The sequence below is a fragment of the Fulmarus glacialis genome, unplaced genomic scaffold (assembly GCF_000690835.1).
Source record: "Fulmarus glacialis isolate BGI_N327 unplaced genomic scaffold, ASM69083v1 scaffold28615, whole genome shotgun sequence".
In the NCBI taxonomy this organism is placed as follows: domain Eukaryota; kingdom Metazoa; phylum Chordata; class Aves; order Procellariiformes; family Procellariidae; genus Fulmarus; species Fulmarus glacialis.
The window spans coordinates 20,007-41,988 of NW_009211619.1; the positions used below are offsets into that span (position 1 = coordinate 20,007).

Genomic DNA, 21,982 nt, shown 5'->3' on the forward strand with positions numbered 1-21,982 from the left:
TTTATTTTTCAACTACATTAAATTTTTCCAGTAGACCTTTTCCACTAGTTGAGATAGCTTGTATGTCCTACTGAATTTCTTGTTATCTACTAGGTTAGCAGGCAAGTAGGAAGCTTCATTGCTTCTTTGTAAATTAGGTGGGTAGTATGATTGATGCTTTTTTTTTTTTAAAACAAACAAAAAAAAGCATTATTTTTCTCCGTATAGAACAGCACTAAAACCAATTCTCCCATGAGACTCTAACCTTCAGCTATCTTCAGTAGTAAAATGTGAATCCATAAAATATAGTTGTTTCCTGTATAATGGATTTGTACATTGTGTATTTGAATTCATGTATCTGTTCAATATACTGTCATTAAAACTAAATTTCTTAGAAGTATGCTGTAAACCTATTTTAGTATGGCTTTGGGTTTGGAAGAAAATACATAACAGAATTCATGCTAACAATGCCATAAGGAAAAAATGTGTGCATATATTAAAATGTTTAATATGATTGCTGTTTGTGTCTTCTTTTAGAGTTACTATACTAACTTTAATACCTTTATTTCAAGGCAAAACCCCCAACACTTATGAACAGAAAATAATACTTGGTCTCTAGCGCAGAAATATTTTTGTTGTTAATGACTGACTGAAGTGATTAATGCAAAACAGTTTCTTCTTTTTTTTTTGGTCCTTCCAAGCTAGACTTCATTGTTTTGTTTTGGGAACAGAATGGAATAAAATCCGTTATCTTTTGGTTTTTTGTGTTTTCAGGCTCGGATAGCGTTTTTACAAGGGGAAAGAAAGGGTCAAGAAAATTTGAAGAAAGATTTAGTGAGAAGAATAAAAATGTTAGAGTATGCATTAAAGCAAGAAAGGTAGGTATACAAATTGTTCAGCTTTTATGACCTGGACGACTTTAGACTAAAAGTTCCATCACGTTATGTAAACTATCTTTGCTAGTTGATTTTACAGTTACTTTATGTGAAGTGTTTTTATGGTTGGTCATCTTTACACTATGTTTTCTGATAAACTTTAATGTCTGCTATAATAAGGAGTTGCATAATTTTCAAATTGTTCGGACTTGTGTCTTAAACACAGAAAGTTCAAATTGGACAGTTTCCCTTTTCTGAGTTAGAGTAATGGTATACTAATTAAGAATAAACGGTCCAAAAACATTTATACCTTATTACTATACCTTTACTTGCTCTTCAGTGGTATTAAACTTAAAAGGATAAAGAATACTGTTCTCTTGATTCCCTACAGCTATTTTGTATGTCTTGCATGATGAAAACTATACTTTGTGGCAGAACAGAATCCTTAAAAAGTTAGTACTACATTTTGAAGTATTGTTTTTTCGTGTGGTAGATGCTAGAATTTCTAGCATTTTCCACAGCATTAATTTAATGCTTTAAAAATTAAAATTCCATTCAGTCCATGCAGGCTAATGTCCTTCAAACCTACATGCTCTTCTGTTGCCTGGCTGTTTCATTTGACCAAAATTAGTAGTTAATTTTGCAAAAACAGTAGGAAAATAATCTTGTCATGTGCCTTTACTTTCAGTAGTAGACTCAATTGTTACATTTAATTTTATCTTGCTCTTAAAAAGTAGCTGAATCCGACAGTGTAAACATCTTGAGGATCAGGCAACAAAATAGGTAGGCTTTATTTGTTTATTTTGATTTGAGGGGAACATTCCTGCCAGAGTAAACTTAAAATTTTGTAGCAAAGCGTAGTGAGGCTTCACCTGGACATTTTTAAGTTTGTTGTCCAAGAGTAAGTATGTCTAAATATATTTTACATTATGAATTAGTACTATGAGTAAGTGACTAGTACAGAAATAACTTTGATTAGTTGGTTTCATATTAAAAACTAATGTTTTGGCAAGGATGGCTACATACCTTTCTGTGAAGTGTCCAGTATAAAGGTGTTTCAGAAAACTGCATATGTTCATACAGAAACCCGCATCAGCACATCATGTGTTTTCTGGTGAAGTAATAGGCAGAAAGGATCTATTTCTTCATTCAGCCCTGTCATTGAAATGGAAAGTAACTCAAGGTTTCCAACCAGACTAAAAGTAACATTTCTATATCGTACTGGTAATGTGCAAGTCACTCTGGATTCAAGGCAGATGAAAAGTATGCAAAGTGTTGGCGTGTGTGTACTCTTCCTTTAAAGAACATTGAACATATCAAAGGAATAATGTGCTGTTATGGCAGACCCAAGTGTCTTGGGTATAAGTAACTTTCTGAAGTTGAAGGAAAACATTTTGGTTATTTTGGCAATAATAAACTCTGTGTGCTGCACATAGAGACTTCCTGCAGATGCACACCATAAGGCTGTGAGGATTGCCTACTTATTGAGATAAAGCAAAGGGAGTTAATTACAGCTGGAGTGTGAAGACATCAAATAACAAATGCAGAATTTGAAGATGATTGGCATTGGTGAAACCTCATTCCTACTTCCCCCTGAAATGCAGCTGCCTTTGTAGTTTGACTTCCCGTCAAATTCCAAAATTTGTCTGATGGGCAAGAAACTTGTAATTGTATGTACAACAGAAGCAGAACAGCAGGAACATACAGTTTGCTTTAGTTCCTGTGGCTAGTGGGTACCAGCCAACACTGCATAATTTTCAAGAGGAAAATCCTTGCTTGAGTCTCAGCCAGAATTGTCATGAAGATTGCTAAGAACAGGAACTGAAACTCTGGGGTTGATTGGTGAATGTGTGGGAGGCGATGAGGAAGCTTTCTCTACAAATGCCCCGTAGTTTGAGGGGCTCTAATTGCAAAAGTATGATGCATTGAGTAAGGAAAGCAAGCAGGTACTGAGTTGTCAGTAACTCATCTGAGAATGATAGTATGTTAGTTTCTTGGTTGTTGCACTGAATGAAGAGTTCAGGATAATAAACAAGGTTTTTTTGCCATTGTTCCTCTGAAGAATCACAACTAATGAAAAGAAACCAGCCCCAAAGCAAAATAAATTCTGAGAATTTCAGATCTGAAAATTGTTGACAGCAATTTTCAGTGTTGCACCTGATTTCCCCACTGCCCCCTTTCTCCTTCTCTTGTTGCTCACTCCCTGATGCTGTCAAAAAGTTTCAGGCAGTGAAATATCACGATAGGGAGTCAGAAACAAACTCATTCAGACAATGATGACTGTTGTGATTTCTCAGAAAAAGCATATGAAACAGGACATCAGTGTGTAAGATTAAATAAAATGCAGTAGTAGTTGAAAATAGTTTTGGTATTTCTAGTATTTATCTCTAAGTATGTGTGCAACAGGTGTGATAATGTTTTAGAGAAGTAAAATGTTGTTTATTATTTTAATGTCCTTAAATATTTTGGTAGTTCTGTATGAATTTTTGTAATAAAATTAGGCCTTAAGTAGTTCTGTGTATGGGATTCTTTGTTTGTAGCTAGTGGATATTCCTTTATGGTGATTTGCAGATCCAGCCAGATCTCTTCTCTTTTGTACTCTGAGCCATTCTACTCCAAGCTTCATTAGCATAGTGCTTAAATTAATAAGACTTGCTGAGATCATAAAGCTGTGGCTATATTTTGACTTCATGGGGTTTGGACTGGAGCTGGCTTATATCCTTGCAACTGAGTGGTGGGATTCAACAGTTAAATAGCAGCAAGCAGTTAAATCAATTTAAGGTATTGTTTCTCCTCCTCTTACTTTTTCACTCATGGAAACCTAGACTTAAAGAATAGCAAGTCTATACTCAAAGGTTTCAAAAGATGCCTCTTGTAGAATTCGGTTACTGTGTGGTGTGTGGGAGTAAAGTCACTGACTTGTCAACAACATTGTAGCTTGTTAGTGATTTTTAAGATATGTAATAATTACACTTGTTTGTGTGACAATATGGAGAGGAATACGTGTGCAAATATATCGTTTATTGGAATTTAATAAGATTAATTTCTTACTGTAAAATTGAAGTTGAGTATCAGATGTGAAAGACAGCTAATCTCATTACATGCAGCAATATTTTGGCGTATTTGTAATGGCTAGTCATTGGTATAATTTTAGATTGGATACATCATTATCTTCTCTAATGAACAATTAGAGCAGAATTTTAATTAATGTTTTGAAATTGTACTCCAAAATGAAACAACTGTTCCAAAATAGTATTTTCCACAGCTCTAAATTGAACAAACTTAGGCTGGCTTTTCAATTACAGTGCTTTATTGGCTTCAATTATGAATTGAGCAAAAAACATTTCATCAGCTTTATTTAACTTCACAATTTTGTAATGATTTTCATTTTGATTTTTTTTTTTTTTCACCCCCAAATGTACAGTATTTCATAGGGCATGTAAATCATACTATGTACACTTTCTCTGGAAAGCTTGGTGGAACGGTGCCCTATTACAATGTGGAACAAAGCTTTGTCTCTCAGTTTAAAGAGAGCCCCCAGAGTAGAAAGTCTTACTAGTGCATGGATGAAATATGAACATATTCACAAATAAATTTAAAAATTACGATTCTATTTACTTGGCAGTCAGTCAGATTCAGGTCACACAAATACCCAGCCTTCACAGGAGCCTTACAGTTTTTTAGTTACAATGTAATTGCTATGAAATGCAGGATTTTATCTTACTATAAAGGGTCAATAGTGCCATCTACTGACAGTTTGTTAATGAGACTGTTCCTAATTCCAATTTTAGCAGAAACTTCCGTAATTTAGAAGAAAATCTATACCATGAAATATATCGGGCAGCATTTGAGATTAACTTTTACCTTCAGTTTGGAAAAACTTGTAGCAGTGGCCTCAGCCATTTGAGAAGAAGATTTGTTAGAAATCCTTGGTTTTGTCCAGCATGTGTTCCATTATGTATCTTTTCTCAAGAAGTTTCATATTTGAGAGTAGTCTTTAAAATTGGTGGGAGCTAGATATGGTTCAGTTACTCTGAAAACTTTGATCAAATATTTAATTTAGAATTATGAAGACAGTTGTATTTTATAGAGACTTCTTTAAAATGTGGCTGCTAACATTTTTACAGAGATCTTTCATCTTGGCTCTACTGCAGAACATCCTGAGCTCTTTTCCCTCAGATTTTGAGTATTTTTGCAGAGAATCTATGAGGCAAAAGTCAAATTTTGAAAGGTCTAGGACAAAGTTAGAGAATTCCAGGATATCGGTGTAGGTAGTTCATATGATGTTCCTGGAGGTAAAGGGCGCTGAAGACATTTTGATGGGCAACTTGGGTAGAGAATAAGATTTGGAAGGCTCATGCATACCTGCATGGAAATAGTATCACCAAGACCGATTTTTTTTTTTTTTTTTTTTTTTTTTTTAAGAAGTGATGGAGAAGAAGAGGTGAGGGGATCAGAGATCAGGAGATGGGAAGGAGCGAGGCATGTTTGCATAGGTGGACTTAGCAGGAATTGGAAGCTGAGCCTCCAGTTAATGGGGAGGAGAAAATCAGTAAGAGAATACATGTGATGAGGGAATCTAGCACTCTGACATGGTTCATCGGAGGGAAAGTTCTCTATCATAAGCAAAGACAGAGCAGGAGAGGAATTGAAGGTGGCAAATAGGCAGGAATCCCAAATGTGAGCTTCATTCATTGTAGTGTGATTGGCTAGCTATGACAGTGCTACAACTGAAAAAATAATCTCTGCTAAATAGTTGAACCTGCTGGTTTTCAAAAGGTTCTCTTAGTAGCTGACACACATGAAAAAAACCCATATTCTTGGAGAACATACTAAACTCTCATCTAAAGTTATTTGATAATTGTGAATAATTGTAAGAAGGATATGTGTTCTTGAAAGAGTAGAAATAATTGTATGATACAATAATTATCACAACAGTTTTATTTGGATAAATTGTATTGTGTTAGTATGGTTGTTTTAAATGGAATAATAGAATGTTTTGAGTTGGTAAAAGCACTGTATGCTAATTTGTTAAACACTTGCATACCTTTTCAGGGCAAAATATCATAAATTAAAATATGGCACAGAATTGAACCAAGGTGACTTGAAAATGCCAACTTTTGAATCAGGTAACCTTTTTACAATAGCCTGTTTTAGTATAATTTGTTTATATGCTGTTCTAGATTAGCTCTGTTCAATTTATTGGAGCTTTCATTATTCCCTCCACCCCCTCTTAGGTGTGTTATAGAGAAGATGTCTTGGAAAGGTTTGGTATTGTAAATATTGGTTAATCTGAAAATAAAAATTAATTGACCTTTCCCTTTTTGAAAGAGCTCTGAATGTCGAAGAAAGCTTTAAATAAAGTTACACAATTCCTTATTTGGCTGCTGCTTCTCATTATTTCTTATAATACCCCTTCTTGAAGGATTTAATTTTTTTTTGCCATTGTGCCATCCATCCAGAAGGAAAGCGTAGGTGCAGAATAAACATAAGAAATACCATTGGTTTTTGGTGCTTTTATAGGATGCTAGTTTTTAAAGAATGAGGAAAAAAGAAATGTACTGCATTGGCCTGGGAAAAATGTTGTTGAGCTTCTGTTTTTGTCTTAAATCAAGGAAAAAAGTCCTAAGAGAAAAATTAGGCTATCCTTATTCGTACTGTGGAGTACATCTGATTTTGTAATGTATATATAAAGTGATCATAACAGTTTTGCTCTTCACAGTATTGCAGATAGAGGAAAGCATTTTTCATAACATTGGACTATTTAATAAGCAGAATTGCATGTGCCTTCTCTTGAAATGTAGATCTTTGGGAGGTTGCACTGTTGGCCTGTATTTGTGTAAAGTGCCTTAAAATTGTGGTCTACATATTTTTATTTTTCCCCCCCTTTTTTGGGTTTGTTTGTTTTTCTGCTTTAGAAGTGCCACATTTTGGCTACTTTATAACCAGCTGAAACTAGAGATCATTATGCATATTTCTTGCTTGATGGGATTTTTCGTATGTGTTTAAAAGCAGTGTAAGTTAGATGTTAAAATCCTTAAACTATTAGTTTGTACCATGTTTTATAGTCTCTGCCATAGTAGAAGTGCAGTGGGTCTCAATTTTAATTGTTGATAGTAAACCAATGGAATTTGTGTTAAACTTGACATGTTTGTTTTCTCCAAATGCTGATATATGTCACTGCTTCTCTTATTTTAACTATATTTTTCATGTTGCTTTCTAAGCATCTCTGCTTTGTGAAAGAGATACAGCCTGTTTTTTTAGCAGTAACACTTCAGCTGATCAGGGCAAAGTTTTCTTTTGTGTACAAGTTAAATATTTTTCTAGTTCCTTTTCTGTGTGTAAGGGATCAGTATTTTTTAACTGATTCTCTTCTGTTAAATTATTTGCTTGATGCTTCAGCAAAGAATTAGAAAAAAATATTTTTTAGTTAAAGAACACTGCATAAGACTGCATCTAATTTAAAGCTTGTTTTTAAGATTTGCTTTTAGTTTCATTGGTGTTTTTTAAAAAGTACATTGATCTTTTAAAACAAAACAAAACAACTAAAACAGAACAAAAAAACCCACCCAACTATGACACTGTATCTTTCAGAAGAAACCAAAGATATGGAGGTTCCTGCAGTACCTCAAAATAGCCAATTGACCTGGAAGCAAGGCAGACAGTTACTAAGACAGTAAGTAACATTGTTGAATATTGGTGTATTCAAACTTTTCGCTGAAGTAAGAGGAGCTGTATATATGTTTACTCTATGAAACAGAGTAACTGAGGTGCGCAAGTAGTGGTTCATTTTTCAGGACTTCGTAGTCTTGAGCTTTAAGCAGTATAGAGTAAGGTTTTCCATATGAGATGGATAGCAATGAAGCTTATTTTCCGTAAGTGATATAATAATGGCATTAATTTTTAACGGTCAATACTAATTTCTTTCCTTTTCCCTCAAATATGCTTTCCCCTTTCTTTCTTCTCTTAATGCATCTAGGTATCTTCAGGAAGTAGGTTATACAGATACAATATTGGATGTACGCTCCCAGCGGGTAAGGTCTTTGCTTGGGCTCTCCAATTCAGAACCAAATGGTTCAGTAGAGACAAAGAACTTAGAACAGATCCTCAATGGGGTTGAATCTCCTTCATCAAAACAAAAGGGACAGGAAATCAAAAGGTAAGTGAAGAAATAAGAAATGCATAAAGTTTAAGTATGTTTTACTTAGTCATTGGTATGTACTGGTCAGTTCACATTGAACTTTCAACTCTAGAGTCTCTGAACACTTGTGAGTGTAGCTGACTAGAAATGCTTATGAATTCAACTGAAATTGATTATACATAGGAACATATGTATCTATATTACATACATATATATTATACATATATATTATGCACAGGAAAACATATAGTGTATTGAAGTCAAATTTATGTCATATAACCTCTTTGGAGTTGTTATTTTAAGGAAAGATTCTGTTGAGTGGTGCTTTTATAATAAGGAATTAGGCAGCTGTAGAACTTCTTCATAAAACCATTTCTTCTTGTTTTGCTAGTTTTAAAGCTCTTAAGCTGTTAAATAGCAATTAATCTGATTAATCTTCTAAAATCTCTTCTGCAAGTAAAATGGATTCTCTGTTAATGTTTTTATTTATGTAGGAATTCTGGTGATGTTCTTGAAACATTTAACTTCTTAGAAAATGCAGATGATAGTGATGAAGAAGAAGAGAGTGACATGATAGAAGATATTGCAGAAGGAAAAGAAAAGCACAGGATAAATAAGAAACACAAAGTAAAAGACTTTTAAATTTTTTTTTATATAGATCTGAAATCCCCTCTAAAAAGGGAGATCTTTTTTTTCCAGGTGATGATAAAAATGTCTTGTTAAAATGTTTGTTGTTGTACCTTTGTTATCTGAATGGATTGTAAGCAGGTGCGTTACTGGTAAATTTGGTGGTTTAGTTAAAATATTACCTTGAAAACAACCAAGCAACCTGTTTGCCAATGGGAATTAATTGCTGAAAGAGGTGTGGCCATCTCAGCTTCTCAGCATACTTTGAGTCCTTTTATGAGGCAAATGTAGCACAATACAGTGTGCATACTTTCTGAATTTTGGAGAAGGTAAGGACAATTCCTTAGAAGAAGCTAAATTATGTAATGGGAAAAAAAAAATCAGTTCCATGCCAAATACGTGTTTAATTCTTCCTTTTATGCAGCTTTTTACTAAATATGTTAAGAACCTGGCAGAGACTTGTCTCCAGTAACCTTCTGTTTAAGGTTCAATTAAGTTTTGTTCTGTTTTATTTTCCTCTTTAGTTTTCCATTCTGTGAGCAGCTTTCTAGGTAGGATAGACTATATTACCTGTTCCTTTTTAGTTCTTTTTCTCCTGTACTGGAAGAGTCTCCCTGTCATTGGGATTTCTTTATGTAAAGAGGTTGATGTATGAACATTGTACTGACAGTTTTATTACTTTTTGCTTAGTAGAGTATTCTGTAGCATGGTGGCCCCTCTGGCTGCGTTGAATTTTCTTAAATAGCTCGCAGCATTAGCTCAGCTTGACGAGTCTTAATCTCCCAACTTGACTTGTCAGGAAGGGTTTTCCACCATATCTTCAGTATTAACTTGTACTTCTGGTACATAGATTAATCAAGCAATTGGTTGAAATCTTTTTTGTTCCAAGGCAGTAGATAGTCTGATAAAAAGATTATCTAATAAGTAAATTTCCAGGCACATATGAAGACGTTACACTTATTTTTTGACTCTTGGCAAAACTTGATTTTTATAGAAAGTAGAAGGATTACTTGTAGTTATCTTTGTAAAAATTGTCTCTTTCTGCAAAAGCGTAAGAATATTGTGCAAGTCATAGAAACAAAACATAGCCCCATGTGGAAATTTTCTTCACCTGCAGAACAAAAGAAAACTTTTCACTGTTGCCTTCGTAGGGGGATGGTTTGTATTGTTTAAGATGAAGGTGTGGTAGAACTAATAAAAAGACACTTTTCAGAAAACACCGTATTTTCCAAGCTTATGCTTAACACTTAAATAGAACTGGAAAGCAAAATAGAAAATAGAACTGGAAAAAAGGCTTCTGGACCAGTAGAAAACATAGTTTGTTTGTAAAGCTTCTCTGCAGAACTATTGAAACTGCAAGAAAATCAACAAAATTTTCCAACTGATATGTTTTAAATAAAAAATGAAGACTGGAATGTATGGGATTGTTTTTGTTGCTAAACTTAGTGTCAGTATTCTTTTCATTTCCTAATGATCACTAGACTGTGCTGCTTGCTTTTTTTTTTTTTATAAGCAGCTCTAGATCTGACTACATCTAAGTGTCTTTTTCTGCATTTCACACTGAAAAATGTTTTCCCCTGCAACCAAGTAAGACTCGTCAAGCTGAGCTAATCAGTGAGAGTAATCTATATCACTTCTAACCTAAATATTTGAGTAGAAAAAACTGTTCATGATTCAAATGCACAAAAATGTTTATCTGCTTGCAGATTGGTAATGAAGGTTTAGCTGCTGACCTTACAGATGACCCCGATACTGAAGAAGCTTTGAAAGAATTTGATTTTTTAGTGACAGCTGAAGATGGTGAGGGAGCTGGAGAAGCTCGAAGTTCAGGAGATGGAACAGAGTGGGGTAAGATGCTAACAAAAGCATTTAGAAATAGAAGAATACTTGTTCATGATAGTACATAAGTGTTGCAATACCTACTAAGATGGTGTGGCTGTGTGGATGATTGTGGTGATCAAATGCTGATGCTTAGATAATAGCGTATTGGAAGCTGAAACTTTCAGATATATATAGATATATATATGCTGTTGCAGTTGCCACAAATACCATTGTAGTTACATTTGTTTCAGGTTTTGATTCCGAAACTAAAAGAAGAGAGTATTTTCTTTCTTGAATAAGAAAAGCTAGGATTTTGAATGTTTTTATACCTGAATTAAATTTGCTTTCAAATCTGGATTTTTTTTTTTTTTTTTTTTCCTTCCCTGTTTGTTTCTGATCAGGAGCTTTAAACTTTTTGTGCTCAAATTAAATGAATTTCTTTGGTGTACTTGTAAAAATGGGCAATTAGTATATTTAGTTTTTCTGGCTGGGATTTTTAGATGTTATTGCTAATGTGGCTTGCATTAGTAGAATCAAAAAATACTTCTGTATTTGCCCAACTTTTTATTTATTTATTTTAATTTTAGAGTAGATAATAAAATTAAGTAGGTTACTAATTTGATGTGAAACAAAATATGCTAAGTGAAACTCCTGGAGCTTACATGTTTCAAAGGAAGAAATTGAAAGACGGAGAGAATTTGGGTAAGAGAAAGACTAATGAACCAAGTAATTCACATCTGCCTTGAAATGGGAAATTGACCATCTTAGTTTCTGAACTGTGCTACAAGCAGTTTTGTGGTTACATACTGCAAGTCTTTCATTGTAAGGCCAAAAAGTGCCACTAGATCATCTCACTTACCATTTTGTCATTGAGACAATGAATTTGTCATACTTAGATAAACACCTCTGTGAGCAAACAGAATATAAAGGTCTACAGAAATCAAAATACTGGCACATCTTCCAGGAAAATCGTCCAGTTTTGATTTTGAAGGTACCAAGGATTAGAAAGCATTCCTCTCTGGAAATTAGTATCAAAGGGTTAGTCACCTTTATTTTTAAAACTCAGTCTTATTTCTAGTTGGAAGATGAAGCCGGACAAACTGTTACCTTTAGTTTTGGTAATACTTGTCTACCTGTTAGAAGCATTTGAGTTGCTTGGTGTTGTTCCCCTTTGAAGGCAATGTTATTTGGTTAGTTTCTTGGTCATCTTTTTATTTAGCCAAACAGGCAAGTCTCTTGGTATAAGACGTCTCATAGGCTCTGAAGCCAAGTTTTTTACTTTGTTTGCAACATCCCTTCAAATGTATAGTGGTGCAGAAAGTTCTGGTACTAGCATCAGTCGTACCACTATTGTATATAGAAGGAAAGACAGCTACTGTAATTCATGCAGTCAAAGATTTATCCATTTTTTCACAGCAGACTGCTGAAACTTACTGAACTAGCTTGTCCATTGAAATTCCAAGTCATTGCTTTTCAAGATTACTTTCCAGTGTGTTATCTTTGTCGTCTTCTCAGGTAGTTACCCAGAATGGGGGGGATTCTGATTTATTTGCAATGCTGACTTTGCAAGTTAAATTTTTTCAAACTTGTTTTCAAGCAGTTCAGTTGCTGTCCCAAACTTAAAAATAAAATACAATAAAATTTAAAAATCTTATTTTAAAAGTCAAATTGACCCACCACACTTTTCAGAGAACAGTTTGAATGTCTTTTATTACAGTTTAAGTGAACCCATAGCAAAAGTGAGGCAGAGCATTTTGGGAGTTTGTATACACTTGTGACTGCTTTTTTGTGACATCTGGTTTAACTGCAGTAATTCTATTGTTACCAGAATGCTCATGTCTGAGGCAAGGAAGTGGGGAGGAGGAAATAAACATAAACCTACTTTCATTTTAAAAAGTATGTGTTCTGAGTTTTGCCATATGAAGACAATATCCATAAGCCTGTTGTATATTTTGTACTAACTTACTATTTAAATGAGTTAGAAGACATACTTCCAGCTGTAGTAGCAATGCTTTTTTGATAGTATGTCAAGTGGATGTTTAAGGATACAATCTCTCAGGTCTTGGGGTTAAGTGGATGTTTAAGGATACAATCTCTCAGGTCTTGGGGTTAAGTGTCACTTTTTTAAAGATCAGTGTGTAAATTTGAAATATTTAAAGTCAATGCTGCTTTATTACCTATCAAAAATAACATTTCAAATATTGTCGCACCTTCTAAAATAACATAATACATTGCCTAAACCAATTTATTTTAGCCTGTCACATTATTTTTAACTTTGTGAAACTGTTACTACTTGAAATCTCTAGGTCCATCCATTTATTTATTTTTTTTTTATGGGGAACTTCATTTAAATGAATACTTGCCATTATGTTCTAAACAATTGCATCAACCATCAACTTTAGTATTTCAGTTATCATTCATATTTTTCTTATCTTTGTAATGTAAATAGTTGCTCTGTTCCGTTTTCTTCTCAGCTTTTTTTTTCTTTCTGTTTTAGTTTTCCTGTCATTGGCATCCTTCTATCACTTCGTACTCTTGCAAAGATTTAGGCTCTCTGAAAAAAATGTAGATGTTTACATGTGTATTTCTTTATAATGCTTTTATTTAGTATTTGGAAACCAAACTTCTGATGTTTAGGCTCTAAACCTATTGCTGAGTTTTGTTTTATTATTACTTTCAATACTTAATCGTCTAAGTATTATCTGTAGGTCTAACTTCAGATATGTTAAAATATTTCATCGCCAAATTTGATAGTTAAGGTTTTGCTATTGGAGACTTTTGCAAACCAGCCACCGAGCGTGGAAGTTTGGGTTGCCTTTTTTTCCTTCCTATAATATGGCTTTTTATGAACACATTCTTTTTTGTAGGTGCCTCATTTAATATACAGTAAAGTGTCCTGTCATGCGACATGTTTTACTTAGGAATAGCTTATCTTCAAAATAGTGAAAGATGAGCAAATTCAAACAGTGTTAAATAAACTATGCAGCACATTCAAAAATGAATGTACATTTTTAGATTAGAAGTTTATAAATACCTTGTGGTGATATAGTATCATCAAGAAAAAGATGCATATAGAACTTCTGTTTGCTTAAGCAAACAGGAATACCTATTATTATATATTATGTTCCATATTACAGATATTACGTATTATGTAGTCTTTTTATTCTGCTTATGATTTCGATGACTAACTATGTGTTCATCACTGAATTTCTCCTCTCCATGAAACACAAAATTTCTGTTTACAGATGGACCATGAGTCAGAGAATGACTGACTGTCCCCAGAATTCTGTGTGGCAGAGTGTGACTGGAATTCAGTGTCTCTTAGGTCATCTTTTAAATAAAATATTTAAAAAAAAAAAAAAAAAAAATCCTTTCTCCACTAACTGGTATTGACTAGCGGGCATCCTGGATCCTCTGCACGGTCCTGATGTCAGTTTAGTGTTGGTTATAAACACTGCAGGCCATTTGAAGAAGTTCACTACTTGGAGGGAATTATGGAAGTCTTCTAGTTACATGGCTCTGTTCTGAAATAGCTAAGTATATCTAGGCATACCTGAGAGAAATGCTGCTGGGTTTTCCTAAAAATCTTCATTGAAATTCATTTCACAGCCTCTCTGGTTAACAGAGTTAGTGTTTTATCTAGTTTTCTGTTTATGACCTACATTTCAGCAGCCGATAGCATTGTTTTTGAGTATTTATGTTTGCAGGCTTACGTTTTTCCTGTTCTCTGTTGATTCAATGAGCCCAGGTCCTTCAAATTCTTTGTCTTGATATCTAACTGCCCTGTTTGTTTTGCAATCTACAGAAATTTTCTAAACTTCTAGTGTAGGACACAGGCTCGGCATGTTACTTCAATTTTGTCATCACCATCACTGAATTATGTGGACTACTCCTGCTTTAATACACCACACCTTTTAAAACATACCAGAATGACAGTTCTGTTGTGGCTTTTTTTTTTTTTTTACAACAGCATTACATTGCTGTTTTGTATGTTCAGCTTCTGGTTCAGTTTAATTCCCGAATCCTTCTCTGCAACGCTGCAACCTCGCTCATTATTTTCCTTTTATTAATGGTGCTTTGGATATTTTTTTTTTATTTTAATTTGTTCTTAAACAAATTCTCTTTCATTGGGTTTTAGGGGGTTTTTTTTGTTGTTTTCCCTAATTTCCTTCCTCTTTTGGTTGGGCATATTCTCTGACTTATCTTTCTGTGCCTCTTGTATTTCCTGACTAATCACTATTCGTCTCTGTCAGTGTTTTGGCCCAGCGATCATAAAGATTGAGGTCTTTGTGTTTGCAGTTTGGTAGTTGTAGCTGCAGTTTGGTGTAGGATGTCATTGTTCCATTCCCCTCTCCACAGTTCTTTGTGGACAGCTCAGGGGACTTTACCATTATGCTTCCTGTTTCGTGCCTTCCCCACCCTTTGATCATTTCTATATTCCACCTCTTTGATCAAGATTGTTTCTCTTTGTCCTTGATTGGCCCTACTTGAATGATGGTCTTTTGGTAGATGCATCAATATCCTAGGATATCTTCTCATTCGTTGTCGTGTTTTGTCATGAAATGTGTACTTGGAATAACTCCTGCTGGTTTGCATGCTAAATGCATGTTTCTTTGTCTCTGCTGTGTGTGGCTCTTCCTCTTGTGCACTTCTATGACTGTAATGGTTATAACTTCAAAAATTGCTGGTTTATGAAAACACTGCTATCGTAGGTATGATTGGAAGTTGGGAAATGAGGAACTTAGGTTTATTATTTTATGTCTAAAGAATTTGTGAGCATAAGCTTAACTGGCACACAAACCAAATTTGGCTGCCTAGTTGTCTTTTGCTAAAAGTCCTTCTGCAATTGTTACATTTACCCTGTCTTAGAAACAAGTTTATCCTTTCACTAATTCTATGTTTCCAGAAATATTTAAGATGGATAGTTTAGAAAAGTGGACACTTGACTTTTCTTGGAGAATAATTAACTGCAATATTTGTCAAACAGAAAAAGATATGTCTTCTGAAACTACTGTGGAATGTTGTATTTCTGCTCATTATAATTTAATTGCTGGAATGCAGTGGGATGTCAATTTATTCACCTACGCGAATTAGTTTTCATCATCTTTTCATCAAAAAGCTGTATTTATAGACTTGTTTCTCTGGTTATATGTAGGACCAAGGTTTCTTCCTTGTGCATGTAGAATGAGTGCGAGAGGATGCATGGTGGTCTTCATGAATAAACTGGCACTGACTTACTCAGCTTGCATTTTCATGAGTGATATAGCATGAATACTTTTATTTGCTTATTCAACACTGGCTGAATAATTTTTTAACACTGTCTTTCTAAAGATGCAGTAATCGTTTCTGAACACCAATGAATTTTTATGTATTTTGAAGTATCTAACATAAACAATTACTTATGAAGCTTAATTTGTTTGCTCCTTAGTAACAAATTAACATACAATTTTCAAATATGTAACTGATATTATACAGTGCCTTGGAAAACTGTATGAAATGAGACTTAGTATTTTGTAAACTTAAAACTGAGACTGCACCTTTAAAGTAAAGATTTATTAAGAACTTTTATTAATGCTCTTACACAGCTATGATAGTAAATCGCCAACAGCTTGCATTGCCAATTGCTGATTTTTTTTCTTTTAATAATATGCTGCATGTAGACAAAGATGACCTGTCCCCAACTGCTGAGGTTTGGGATGTAGACCAGGGACTAATAAGTAAACTGAAGGAACAGTACAAGAAGGAACGAAAGGGGAAGAAAGGGGTAAAGAGTAAGTGCAGATTCTGAATCTTGTAATGCAACGCTTTTTCTGCCTATCTATATAGAAGATGTTTTTTCTCACAAGTTCTGTTTTGTTGTTTTTTTTTTTCATTAAGCATCATTTTCTGTAACGGGGGCAACCAACTTTAACTTTCTACCTGCTGAATGTGAATATGTCAAAACCTTTGATAGCCATTTCCTAGATGAGAAATGTTGAAAACACATAAAAATTTAAGATTAAATAGATAAAGAGAGCTAAATGGTTTGAAATGTGAGTGTAAAAATAATGAACATCTGGCATTTGAGGATATTCCTACTCTGAGAAGTTTTCTGAAGAATACAAGCTTTATCTGCTTCTTAAGGTATAATACTGTGGTATTGTTATGGGTGGTTTTTTTGTTGGGTTTTTGTGTTTCTTAACATGAGCTTGAATCAAGCTATAATTGCTATTTATGGGCTTGTAATTATTTTTACAATCTAAGGCAATGAGAATAAAAAAATGCCTGTAATGTAAATACAAACTTTTTTGTGGCTTTGTTTAGGATATAATCTTTATTTTATGGTGCCCTTCACTTTTCTGTGCTGTTACCACATTTTGGTTGACACGTCTTTAAGAGTTTTCAGATCTATTTGAACTATGTGAGTTAAACCAAACTTCAATATTGAAATACCTGGTACAAATGCTTTTGTAACTTACGTCATCAACTATACAAAGTACTTAGTGAAGAAAGTGTTATTAAATCAATGTCACTAGAGAAGCTCCCTTGATAGCAGTGTTTTTGTTTTGGAAGTATATTATAACAGTTTCTGGCAATATTTAGTAAAAATTATTTTTTCCCTTGGTTTGAAAAATTGTGTGAATGTACTAACTAAATCAAGTGATATTAAAATATAACACTTCATGAAGAATTCTGTAATTATTAAGATTTGAATTTACTTTGTAACATCTAACAAACTAAAATTCAGTTAGCACATGTTGATTGTTTTTTCAGCAATTTTGCGTGACTCGCACGTACACACACAAATATAAAAACTTTGAAGTAAAGATTTTTAGCTAGTCTTTGGTTTTATTAGAACTTACAGTAGTAATCTGGGTGCTAATGGGTATCCTCATTTAACATGTAAATCAGCAGTTGACACCGAATTCATATGAAGTATTTTGTAGAGTTAGAAACTTCCTTTTAATACTAAAATGGACTTCTTTTATTTGAAATTTTCTTATTAAACTTCACATTTTAGACTTTTGGAAGCACAATGGCTGCGAAATAACAGCAAATTTTTTGAATTCTGGGGAAAAAAGAAAGTAATTATTTAGGGGATTTTTATATTTCTATCTCAAAAATTGTCCCGTTACGTTGTCACATACAGAAAGTTCATGATCTCATGTCTGATCTTGTACTTTTGTTTCGATTCTAATCTTTTTGCACCCACCAGACCAGTTAGTTTCTACTTTTTGGCTTGTGCAAGGTAAGCAGCTGTAAAACAGGGACAGGTAGTGTTGTTCTAGGATTATAAATTCTATGAAAAACTCTTCTCAGGCCTCCGAATTTGTTTTAGTGGCATTATTTTGGCTTGTCTAGAAAGTATTTCTCTTTCCGGTGCTTGTCTTTTCCTTGGCTGCTATGCAATCAAGAATTTCTATCATCTTTCTAGTTTTCCATCTGTAAATCTTAAAATTTGCAAAAGAGGAGCATAATTCTCACCTATCAAAAATAACTACTTTGTCAAAAACTGGCATTTTAATGCTCTACATTGCTGATTAAATAGGTTGTAACCATTATTTAAAATAAATAGTAATTATTCTATCTGAAATGTCCAGTTGCAAAATTTAACTTTGCAACATTATTGTCAAACTTTCCTTCCTGTCTGCTTTCCTGCAGTTGCCGCAAACAGTATAATATTAAGTTTTGTACCATGAATGGCGTGACGTGTTGGCCATCAGATATTATTTGGTGTATATTGTCTTTTGACAATGTGTGTTCCGCTATCAAAACTTAAAGAAGTATTTTCTTCATCTAAAGTCATTTTGAAACCTGCTGATGTTCACATAAGAGAATATTTAGGAGACAACTGTGTGTCACAATGCTGTGAGGTTACGTAAGTCCCTGTTTAGACTTTTGGGGTTTAAGGTTTAAATACTTCTTTGGGAAACCAGAGCTCATGTAGATAGTCTCACAGGGTGGTTTGTGGGATTCTGCACTTATATCATGCTCGTGATAGTTTCTGATTTAAAAATTGGCCTCTAAATCGCTGAGCTAATTGAATGAGACAACTCCACACACAGTGAAAATACGCATTTAAGGTTGGACAGGTTTGTTTAAATTCTGTTGATTTAATTCGTAGACTTTTTCTCAGCTTTTTTAACATTCTGAGACTGAAAATAGTGTTGAAGGCCGCCTTTATTCCTACTTCTCATGTCTGATCATTCATGGACTTCATTCTGAATATTCATCTCTTACTTTGCTCTTCAGTGTATTGTCAGACTTTTATGAGAATTTATTTCGAGCAATATCAGAATTTATATGCATGGCAGTATATAATCATCATAAAGATCAAATAAATTTGCATTGACTATCACCCCTTGCAATACTTTGAGGACAGCATAATAGGGCACACATTCTAATGGGTTCTTTTGTTAGATGTGCATCTAGTAACTACCATAATCTGCATTTAGACTGTTGTCTTCATAACAGGGTCTTCATAGCCCTGGCCCAGGCATGGTAACTTTCATTCCAAACGTAGAGATAAATAAGTAAACAGAAGTAGATTTGATTCTATTTTGATACTTCTGTAGTCTGCATTTATATGTTTTCTTTTGGGTGGAACACCTTAATTTAGGTCATCTTCTGTCAGCACGTATGTTTTCATAATGTAATACTTGCTCTTTTGTCTTTTTTTTTTTTTTCTTCTCTGTCATGATAGTCACCATGTTATGTGGAAATACTGCTTTCTTATGAAAGGATCTTTAAAAAAAAACAAACATCAAACCAAAACCCCCCACACACTTTAATTGCCTTTATAATATCAGCTGTAAAATAACCCAAAACCTGTTTACTGAAGAGTTCTTATATTAAAAAAAATAAAAATACACAAATCAACCACAACCTATTCTGGACTTCATTGTGATAAATAGATAAGGAGTTAGGTTTGATTTCTACAAAACCAGGCTTACCGTTTACAGTAATATGCTGAATTTAAGGGCAGTTTCTTGCCCAAGTTTGATAAGATCAGTTTTGGCAGGTAAATCAGGGGATGTCTGTTTTTCAGATATAGTCCGTCACATTTTCAGAACATAATAGTGGAGATGATGCATATCTCATTTCATACCATCAGGACAGAGTAATGTGTTCTCAGCAATTTGAAAGCTAGTTTTCCCATCTTCAATTGTATGTGTACATCACTGTTAAAATGAAGTTCATTTTACTGATTTTTCCTTAGTTTCCTTGAAACTTCTCTAATTTTTTACTTTCCTGCTCCTTTCCCTCAATCTAATTGTTCTGTATTTATGAAACAGTATCTGTCCCAATTACTTTGTAAGCCTTGGTTTCTAGGAATACAGTGTAATAGGTGATAGGCATGAAAACAGATTTGGATTTTAGCATCTTCATTAGCATCACCTGTTGATGTAGAAGGACCCCTGTGTTATATTTGGACTTGGGCTATTACATCTTGGAGCTAATAGAAATCTGCTTACGGTTTCTCAGACTTCGGCTTCTCAGACTACAAGTTTTCAGCCCTGAATATTCAATTACCTTTTTCACTTTAGATCTGTCAAGGAGGATACACTGAGATGGGATTGTAGGTGTTTTGCTTTTGTTCATAAGAGGTTCTGATTTTTTACTGATTTTTGTTTGTTTCTTTTGGGGTTTTTTTGTTGTTGTTCTGGTCTTTTTTTTGAGGATAAAACAGAGTCATCCAGATTGGGCCTTATGCAGAGACAGCACATTCTTACCCTTAAAAATATCTTTGTAACATTTAAAATACATCAACAATTATATGAAGGTACACTTGCACTTATTTGAAAGCAGAAGTCTGCACAATCTTCTGTGGTGGTGGCACAATCTTGATTATTGACATTTTTCAGCATGAAATACAGAGAAGTTGTTGGAAACAGCAGCTGCTCTTTTGTAAACTTCAGAAAGAAGTTTCTCTCTGTATTGTATGATGGATTGAGGGCTGTTCTGAGGTTATGCCTGAAGGGCAAGAAGTGAATAAACATACTGGAAAACATTAAAAGGCAAGGCTGACAGTCCCCTAATCAGTGGCATACTAAATGACTGGCTGGTTCAAGGTAGCAGACCAGGGGGGCCACTTCTAGTTACTTCTGAGTGTGCTCTGAGACAAACTTCTCATGCCCATACGTTTGGTGTGAAAGCACCTCCAAAAGATGCTTTCAGTTTGGATGTGAATAGGAGTTTATAAGCCATTTTTGGCATTTTTCCATCCATGTGTTCATGCATATCGACTTGGAGAAGACAAATGCGTTTTCTTCTGGAAAGCAAAGGGTATATTAAAGTAGACAGTTTGGGTACCAGTCATGACTTTTATCATATCACTTATTGATTGCTCTGTAATATCTTCAAGAATGTATCTGCTGCTGGTGGCTCACTGACGGCCAACTGGAATAAAGACAAAAGGAAGCTTTGTGGTCTGTATGGTAAAGACCTGGCTGTTTTAAGAATTACTTTTTTTATGTGAGATCTGATCTGCTGACTGCAATTAGGGATCATACCTTTGAAATGAAATCCGATCAGTCTAGTGGCTATTAGAAAAAAAGTGTTGGCGCAAAAGAGATATTCCTTATTTTTATTATTTTACACTCACTTCATTTGCTGAGATCACAGGTTTCCAGACTAGCTTCTACATGAGAGAGAAATGAAACTTAACCACTCAAGAAATCTGTTCTGTTGCATAAGAGAAACTTTTGGAAGCCATTTTTATTCTCAAACAACTTCTAGGTAGCAGCCTTCGTAGATTTAATTGGAATACTAAGTGTTCCATAAAAGAAAGAAAGAAAAATGTCAGAAGCGCAGAAAAAAAAGTATAGGGTGTTCTTTACTATTTGGCAAAAGGAAAATGTTTTGCAAGTATTAATGAGAATAGTTATATAGGATCTCTCTCTGCGTGGTGTACTTTTGCTATGATTCTACTTCCAGAAATGTTTTTCATTGTCATCCCCATTCTCCAGAGAATTCTCTGTTACCTCCAGAGAATTCAATTATTTATGGATATTTATTTTTAAACACATAAATTTTAACCATCTTTTGTCAGTAAGATCTAAAAATTAAAATGATCAGATATTATTTGAGTGTCTTTTAGTGTTTAACTGTTTAAATGAACAGTTCTGCTTTTGATAAGTCATCTGTAATTATAGTGTTTACCATTTACTTTTTTGAGAATGAAGGTTTTGGTTTAGTTTTGATTTCCTTTTAATAAAAGTGGTACATGTCACCTCAGAGTATAAGAAATTGTTTGCTAATGCTTACATTACTAAAAAATGGACATATTTAAAAATTATTTAAGTTCTAATATGCCCTTTTAAAGATAGTAAACACTTACATTTTAGCAAGTTTAAAAGCATAGTTTTTGGGGGCGGGGTGGTGGGTTTTTTATTTTAAATGTTCTACAATATAGCTGCCTGCAGTCCCGGGAAGGAACTCTTTTATTGATTAAAAGCTGGTTATGTCTTGCATCATTGTGGATCATTTTCTTTAAAGAGATTGTGTCACTGAAATTTCACTTTATGATTGAAGCTTGACTTTTTGACATGCAACGTGG

General features: G+C 34.0%; 1 protein-coding gene across 1 annotated transcript in view; it reads left to right on the forward strand.

The window, feature by feature from the left end:
• Nucleotides 1-756: 756 nt before the first annotated feature.
• The window catches only part of STRN3 (striatin, calmodulin binding protein 3), a 47,692-nt gene continuing 26,466 nt past the window's right edge, over nucleotides 757-21,982 (forward strand). The window contains exons 1-7 of the mRNA XM_009577613.1: nucleotides 757-857; nucleotides 5,910-5,983; nucleotides 7,449-7,530; nucleotides 7,834-8,013; nucleotides 8,490-8,622; nucleotides 10,329-10,470; nucleotides 16,104-16,214. Of these exons, the coding sequence (XP_009575908.1) occupies nucleotides 829-857; nucleotides 5,910-5,983; nucleotides 7,449-7,530; nucleotides 7,834-8,013; nucleotides 8,490-8,622; nucleotides 10,329-10,470; nucleotides 16,104-16,214 (751 nt within the window). The 5' untranslated portion in view covers nucleotides 757-828. The remainder of the gene's footprint in view (nucleotides 858-5,909; nucleotides 5,984-7,448; nucleotides 7,531-7,833; nucleotides 8,014-8,489; nucleotides 8,623-10,328; nucleotides 10,471-16,103; nucleotides 16,215-21,982) is intronic.